Genomic DNA, 8,569 nt, shown 5'->3' with positions numbered 1-8,569 from the left:
TTCGATTAAAATGCCATGTTTAGAGTTTACTTTGAAAATCTTTTATTTGCCTTTGCCTAAATTAAATTGGTTTTATCAACGAACACTGCATTTTCTTAATTAAATGTACACAAAGAATTTTTTTTTTTTTTTTTTTTTGATTTGCTTTTATTTAAAAATGTTGCATTTGCGTATCAGATTTTTCCGATTGTTTTTTTTTTCATGCTTAGCTGTGTCAGCTTTATGTATTACTATTTTGTTTATTTACTGCATTTTCATTACAAACATAGTTTTATCAATAATAATTGTTAATATACTGTGATCGCAAAGGGAAAAAGCCTAAGTTGATTATGAACAGTGCCCAATTAGTGACAACTACAAGGTGATACCCTATAATCGAGCAGGCATCTCCCACTCCAGAATCTATATATATATATAAACATATATATTCTCTATCTGGATGATGGCACAATGATCAAATATTGTTACTGAGCACCATAAATATGAATACAGCGTATCCGAGAGTTGAGCAATGCTGGTTATCTTTGATTTATAATTAAGTTTTTTTCTCAGTATTTTAGTTTTATTTGCTTTTGCTTCTGGATCTATTTGTTGTGTTCAGTTTTCAGTTTTAATATTTGCACGTTTATGGCAACATGGCCAATGCAGCCACAGGAATATATTTAATCCCGCTCATTGTGCAAAAATAGCTTTAAATACACATATATAAACCGCAAACAATAAACATATTAGCCCTGATGGCAAATTTTAATTTATGATAATTAATGTTTAATAACAGCTTATGATTACCTCGATGGCCAATCCTTTAAATATACATTTTGCATTTTGTGTGCCACAAATATAGCGACAATAATCTCTTGTCACAAATTAATTTTTAACTAGACAATTTATTATTGCGGTTAAATTAATTTAATATTAATTTTTCGCCACTGAATTACCGCAAAACCAACCAATTCTCGCGCATTGTGGGCTTCTCATTGAAGTTAGTTTAATCAAGAGTTTTAGCTTTTGCTTATACTAAAAAACATGTCGAGCAATTCTATGCACAGCAAAATTTGCATATGTTGAATAATTTTGAAAGCTGTTTAGAAATCTATCGCGGTAAAGTGAATTGTAACTCCTTTACTATATAATTCACAATCAGTTAAAAGCAAACAATTCGGCCACAATGCGACCTCAGTTATTGTAAACTAGAAACTGTGAAGTGTATATTTGCCCGACTTAAATAAACATTAAAAGTACACCAAGCTGTTAAGCCTATTGAGTACGGCATTTAGTATGTATTGTGGTTGTTTAATCAAATGGTTAATTTGTTGTCAACTTTATTTAATTTTAGTTTTTATTTACTAGTTTTTTTTTAATAATTTCAGTACTGTCAATATTGTCAGCACTGGCACTGCAAGAGTAGCACAATGAAGTTTTCAAGACGAATGCGTTCTTTACTCTACCCATGTAATGGGCGCTTCTTTGTGAATTTAACTAACCAGCCATCCTCCTTAGCGTCGGGTCGAGCTGCTGCTAAAGCTCCTGTTCCAGCTGCAACAACTAGGTCTCACTGTATTAGCGGCAAGTGCTGCGAGTTCTCACTGAAGTCCACCGTGTAGTACATGTCGTTCTCCATATTCATGGCCAGATGCCGCTGGAATGGGCGCTCGTGCAGTTGTCCACCCAGCGTGGTCTGGGTGTGGAGGCTGCTGCTATTTGGCCTGCAGGACAAATGACGCGTTGACTGTGCCGGATTGCCGGCTGCCGCAGAGGTTAGGTCACGCTGTGCTGCTGCAGTGGGATCATTGAGAACTTTGCCACTTAGCCAATGTTTGTTGAGTGCTCCTTGCATCTTGGGTCGTCGACTAAAGCCCAAAATAGGAATAAATGAAGTGGAACGCGTGGAGAACTTGCGATACGTTTGATTGACATTGCAGTGGCAAATTGTGACCTGATTGACAAAAAAAAAAAATACAAATCACAACAACGAAAATTGTCAAATCGTACTCATAGATCTTATCCCACAAGCGCATTAGAGTTATTCTAAGTGTTTGTGTGTCGACTAAAAGATTTAGGAATAACTTTTCGAATTCATAACTACAGCATGTCACAAAGTTGAACACACAGAAGATTAAGTACCCTTGAATACGAATGGCTTTGGTTGACTATATTTTGCAGAAATACTGCATGCAAAAAAAAGTCGGATCCATGAAAAGATTCATTACAATTACTTTAAGCTGGGAAGCTAGTGTGCATGGAACAGACAGACAACACCACAAGGAAGACCCTCTGCCTAACCCCAAGTCCTTTTCATTTTTCAACTTTAAGCGCTTTCCTAAATATCTATGCATAACTGGAGTAGTACTAAATTAATTACTAACTACTCTGTAAAGTGCTATTGAAAAATAAGCAACCACTTCACGGGCAGGTCCCGCCATGTAGGCCTGCACTCCTGAGAGGGTTCATTAGATGGCGAGCTGGGCTTGATATAAATGAAAAACTAAGTGCACTTGATGCTTGCCTCAAGCATGCCTAGCGAAAAAAACCTGTATGTATACAAATATATCTACTTATATTATGCGCATAAATTTGAATACTCTTCAAACTTGCCGCTCGATTGAACTTGGTAAAAATACAAAAAATAAAAGTGGAAGAACAGCTACAGTTGGCAGCGGCCATGTTAAAGTAACGACTCGACTCGAAACATGGAAATGAATATGCAATGCCAGTTCGCAGACTTTCCGAAACCGCAAACTACAATTTCCCCATTGGTCAAGCCCATGTTTCGTGTTCGCTCCGGTGCTCCGCCTTGTAAGGAAATGTGTGTTGTGCGTGTGTGTGTGTGTGTGTTAACTTACCACAACGGCAACGATGAAAATGGCGGCCGCCAGAACCCCGGCCGCAAAATATGCATTATGCAATTCAATGGGACTCTTAAGCACAACCGATGAACCAAAAGTTTTGTCATTAAAATTTCTGGCGCTCGCATCGTCGACAATAAATTCACTCGAACTGACGACGGTCTCGACCACAAACTCATCTGCAGGCACAAATGAATATAAATGGTTAGTTCCTTGGCATTCGCCTGCCCGCCTGCCCGCCTGCCTGCCTGCCTTAGATAGTCGGCATCGGCAGCTTTGCATATATATTCGGGTTTTAGCGCGAGTTAATAATGCACTTACCTTCGCACATTTTGCCCGTGTAGCCGGGTCGGCAGGCACAGTAAAAGCTGTCCCCGCTGGACCAGCAGGTGCCGCCATGGGTGCACGGATTCGCGCTGCACTGCTGAAAGTACTGGCAAAGTTAAGCGCATTGGTTAGCATGCTGCCTCTTATCAGTCGCATAAATGTACACGTTTGTCCAACACTAACTACTAACTAACAATTAATTGGGTTGCTCTGTGTGTGCAACTGGCATATTAAATATTACACGCGCGCATAACTGTGCGCCATAGTAAAATCTAATTAACTTGCCGGCGGCTGGCCACAACGCCAGCCGAGCTCCTTCATCAGGTTTGGCTACGGCTTTGGCGTCAGCACCAGTCGGGCTCCACCAGCAGCTGCCTTCGCTTGTGAACAGGTCCTCCAGCTACTGCTACCCTTCCCTTCTGGCTGTTGCTGATGCTGACGTCCTGTCTGTCGTTGGGAATTTTGCGGCCCCGGAAAACTCACTGGAGATGGTTTTGGCTCCGCTCGCGGTTAGAGAACATGTCCATCATCGTGAACAGCTTTAATTATGGAGCCCTTGCGCCTAATTTATGTACACTTTATTATGTTCTATTTTGCCAACGAAAAATTATCAAGTCATTGAGCGTTTATTAAATATTGTCAAGTGGGATGCTAACATAGTTGGCTGTAATGAAAATGCTTGTCAAAACTTAATTGTGGTCTATTAAAGTTCTCTCTGCCTCCGTTGAAGCATAGGCAGACAATAGATAACCCTAAGCAGGGGCAGGAGAGTGAAGACTCTTCTTCTGGTTGCCGAAATAGAGGCAACTTTCAGAAACATATATATTTTTGGTTCGAGGCAATTTACAACATAATTTTGGTAACATCTATAGAAAAGTTATAGAGTTCAATTTTTAGACCGAGGCTCTCGCCCTTTAAACACGTCTTCAATCAACTTGGAGCATTTCGGTAATTTGTTATTTTTTTCCGACATAAATCTTGTGCCAAGGAGTTTTTCAAAATATGGAAGAAATGGGCGGCAGCTAAGCTTAAATATAAGATATTCTGTTTGTAAAGACATCTTACCCAAACTAAATAAATACCTGAAACCCAATTATTATTGTGTTGGGTGAAATTGTGATTAACACGTTTTTATCCACACTCAACTAAGCTAAGTTTGGGTCAAATTAGAAACAATAAAACCCATCAAGCATATGTTTAAGCAAAGTGATTGCATTTGGCATCTGGTAAACAATCTAGAATCAGTAAATCGATATAAAGTACACAGAACACGAACTGCCGCAACATAAGCTACAAATATTATACATTGGAATTTTACAACAGGGACAATTAGAAAGTTGCATTGAACCGAGCATTCCTCCATTCAGCAGGGCTGTGTCTATTGGTATGTGCTGGGGTGGGTGGGGGTGTGGAGCGGCTGCCCGTTGTCAGCAAATTGTGGGTATTTTGGGCTATTTGGCATGCACCTCCAGCTGGGACCCGGTCTGTGCAGAAAAACAGTCGGCGCCAGCTGAGTGCATAAATCATGACTTACCGTTCGAGGCATTTGATTACAATCCGGTCCGTTGCGACCTCCTGGGCATTCGCAGCTGAAATCATTTCCATGATCAATACAACGATGTCCTTCGGGGCACGGCTTATTGGCGCAGAAATCAACCTAAAACAGACGAAGGCAATAAGAAAAGGCAAGCTCTCAGCTTATTGAAAAGCCGGACTTCATTAGATATTCAAAAATGTGTTTTCCCATCCACCAGGCTCTCATTGATATGGGCATACATATGTGTGAGACCAAGCATTAGCCATGCCAAATCCAATCAATAATATGCCAATTTGTTTGCCTTGACAACTAGCTGCAGGCTGATAAGACTATCATTTCACACGTTGTTGTGCATATTTTAAAATATTTTCAATTTTTGTTATGCAAATATTTGCTTAACAAAGGAACTATAATAAATGACAAGGCCGGGTCAAAAAAAAAAAAGCTTAAATTATTTCCAAAGAATTTTCATTTAATCTTGAATGAAAATTACGAAATGTGTGAAGCAAATTTTGGCTTAAAGCTTTGTCCAGAAGGACGAAAGTCAGTCAATCCATCAGAGCACGAAAAGGCCACAAGCCCGGCTGTGAGCATTCAGTTGCCTGAATGACTGAATCATTTAGATGACTGATTTCGCAATAACTCGAGATGTTTGTATTTATCTATATGATGTATATTAATATTCAAATGTGTGTAGAGTTGAGCACAGAATACGCAATAATCACAATTCAAGTAGCAAAGTGTCGCATTGCGCAGTTGATGACTGTCATCTGATTTGTTCTCCTTGACACTCACCTTTATTTGGCAACGGTTGCCTGAATAACCTTTCGTACAGCGACACTCAAAGCTGCCGATGTGATCGATACATTCGCCGCTATTCTGACACGGATTCGATTCGCATTCATTATATTCAAAGTTGCACAGCTCGCCAGCAAAGCCTGCAAGTAGAGCCAAGTCGGGGGGTAATGTTAATGTGCAAAATAAATGAAATGGAAATTTCAGCCAACTGGATATTTGGCAGCTCGGCAACCTGAGCCCCATTGCTTATTCTTTTTTCTGCTTTTTTATTTGTTGTCGCGTTTGATTTGTGCAAATTGTGTTTGTGCCAATGAAATAATTTATAAGCTTCAGTGCAGATTTTATTGCTACATTCTGCTTACATTTTGCATGCGCACTGACATAGTTGAGCCAAAAATGTAAGTGGAATTTCAACTAATATAAAGAAACCAAAAATAAAAGCTTGTCAGCTAAAATTTGAACAAAATTTGGCTGACAAGTTTCACGGACGGACAGCAAGAGGTATATCCTCTATTAAAATAACCCCAAGTTAGACTAGACTATGTCTGTTTGATCACTTACCTGGCTGGCAGAAGCAGCGAAAACCATCTTCTTGATCTACACAAATGCCATGCACACAGGGCGAGGATTCGCATTCGTTTAGGCTGTGTTGGCAGAGTGGACCCGTGTATCCGGGAGAGCAGTCACAGCTGCAAAAGGTAACAAGTGTTATCTATAGTATAGTATGACCGTGTTGTGGGATATATACGCTCGTCGAGCACTCTTGCTGGCTGGCATAGTTTTGTGTGCTAGCAAACAAATCGAACGATAGACAACACTTTAGCTAGCTTAAGCTAACGTCACATGGGATCTGTGGGCCAGACAATGTTCACTTACCGAAAGTGCGTCGAGTTTCCCAGGCAGCTGCCGCCATTCATGCACTCAGCCGGATTGCAGAGATCCGATTCGTATTGACAGTTTTTGCCCGCATAGCCTGCGATGCGGTGCGACACAAGGGGGTTATTAGCAAGATTAGCTTACAGGAAGGAGGCCGCAAATGGCCGCACATTAATGACCTTACCGTATGGACACAAGCACTGATACGAGTTGCCCTCGTGGCCCTGGGAGAGATCCACACAAATGCCATTGTTGGTGCACGGACTGGGATTGCAAGCATCAATTTCCTCGCAATGGGGACCTGCAAAACCGCTGCAGCACTGACACTCGTACTCCTCCATGACCCCGTTCGAGTAGCACACGCCCTTGCCGGAGCAATCGGCGCTGTCGCCGCAATTGTCGGTTTTCGTGGTCACCTTTAGGCGCACACATTGCGCTCCCCACAGCTCGGACACCACTATTAAACCAAAAAAAGAAAAAAAAAAAAAAAAAAGGGTCGTGAAATTAATTAAAGTCGGTCTAGGCGAAAAAAATGTCCCTAAAGACAACGAAAAAGTTAAATAACAAAACCTAAAAGGCACGGAGATGTCGCAGCTCTGATACTCTAACAAAGTTAGAAAATATATAATCTAAAATAATATTTTATGTGTCTCTTTTAAGTAACTCTAATGGAGTTAAGCAAATATATATATTCTTTTACTAAAGCTTGTGACATCATGTGCGTGCCGGGTAACTCAACCAAATTAAATTGCAAATGTATTCGTCTACGCAATGCAAGCGTATCCTCAGTGCTCATTAATGAACATTTTGAGGCGTAGTCTACCTACCAATTAACAAGTTAACTCCCTCAGTGAGGTCCTTATCATACAGCGTAACCAGCTTCCTTCCATCGACCACCAGAGGCGTAATATCCAGGAGCACACCTTCGGTAACATCGCAATGCTCGTGGCCGGAACGTGTTACCTGGTAGACCTGTGCAGCATGCGCAGCGCTTTGGCTGTTGTTGGGGTTGGGGAGGGTGGGAAGAAAAGAAATTATTAAGGAGTAAGAGACGGAGAAAGGCAAGGGGATAGAGCAAGAAAGAGGTAAAGTAAGTCGATGAAAGTTGAAGTTACAAATATGATGGCGCATTCAAGCATTTCTTGTCTCCCAACGCGCTGTGTACTTAATTAATTGAAATTATTTATAAGCATAGCTGCCCAGTTTGTTAGCGGAAATTAAATAGCACCGGGCGGAAATTAAATTAGCTGGCAATTATTTATGAACATCTGCTACTTTGAGCAAGTTATTCATTACCACCACGAAAACTGGTCCGAGCCCTGCTTTACTCAGGCAAATAGATTTCATGCCCAAACAAACAAGCACATCAATATAAATAGTCTCCGCTGGCAAATAAAATAATATATTGACTGCTCTATGCCCCCCCAACAAACAGCATCTTTTGGCGAAACTTTGCCATCTTAAAGTTTTCCACTGCCGATTGGTTGATTGAGCGACTGACGGACTGATTGGTGATAGACGCACAGCCCTAGCCGAATGTATTTGAACTAAGACGGCATTTTAGAAAATTCCCGGCGTAGTAATGAAAAAACTTTCCAAATCGGTTGCATGAAACTTTTGTTTTTCGTTTAAATTTCTTCTTCAAGATTTTTGTGAAAATTTAGGTACAAATGGCAAATTTTAACTTATTTTCTGTGTTCTACACAGGGTAAAATGGCTCTAGGCGGCGCAACTGACTAGGCAATACCCTGTACCTAGTGCCAAGCTACCATAACAAACATACAAATTATATAAACACCAGTATTCAATAAATTAAGAGTTTAGAGTGCGATCGTTTCATTTCCGTTCTGAGCATATTCTACAGTTGTGGGCGGACTCTGAAGTATCTACGAATACCTTCGGCTAAGGCAGACTTCTTTTTCAGAAGTCAGGGGTTCACGAGAGTACAAATGTATTTTTATTTTTTTTATTTTAAGCTTGCACCTGTGTCGAACAGTTTGGAATTCGGTGGATAAATCAAAGTACTTGGCACCACTTTTACAAATGCGGGACAGAAGAGGGAGTTGAAAACTTTTCACTTCCAGACCATCGCAACCTATTTGCCACCCAGTTGCGTAGCTTTACCCTATTATTTATTGCCGTCAATTTGTTGGCTGTGATCCGCTCCCCTTTGCCTTAAAGCGCA

The 8,569-nt window shown here is 40.7% G+C and overlaps 1 protein-coding gene across 1 annotated transcript in view; it reads right to left on the bottom strand.

Moving 5' to 3' along the window:
* Positions 1–57: 57 nt before the first annotated feature.
* The window catches only part of wry (delta and Notch-like EGF repeat containing weary), a 29,357-nt gene continuing 20,845 nt past the window's right edge, over positions 58–8,569 (bottom strand). The window contains exons 4-12 of the mRNA XM_002052192.4: positions 7,212–7,381; positions 6,569–6,841; positions 6,385–6,481; positions 6,070–6,197; positions 5,506–5,648; positions 4,708–4,830; positions 3,168–3,279; positions 2,844–3,025; positions 58–1,936 (exon numbers count right to left, since the gene is read on the bottom strand). Coding sequence (XP_002052228.2) covers positions 1,553–1,936; positions 2,844–3,025; positions 3,168–3,279; positions 4,708–4,830; positions 5,506–5,648; positions 6,070–6,197; positions 6,385–6,481; positions 6,569–6,841; positions 7,212–7,381 — 1,612 coding nt within the window. The 3' untranslated portion in view covers positions 58–1,552. The remainder of the gene's footprint in view (positions 1,937–2,843; positions 3,026–3,167; positions 3,280–4,707; positions 4,831–5,505; positions 5,649–6,069; positions 6,198–6,384; positions 6,482–6,568; positions 6,842–7,211; positions 7,382–8,569) is intronic.

The sequence above is a fragment of the Drosophila virilis genome, chromosome 4 (assembly GCF_030788295.1).
Source record: "Drosophila virilis strain 15010-1051.87 chromosome 4, Dvir_AGI_RSII-ME, whole genome shotgun sequence".
NCBI lineage: Eukaryota > Metazoa > Arthropoda > Insecta > Diptera > Drosophilidae > Drosophila > Drosophila virilis.
Note: the sequence above shows the minus strand (reverse complement) of the source record. Positions and strands in the feature narration are given on the sequence as shown.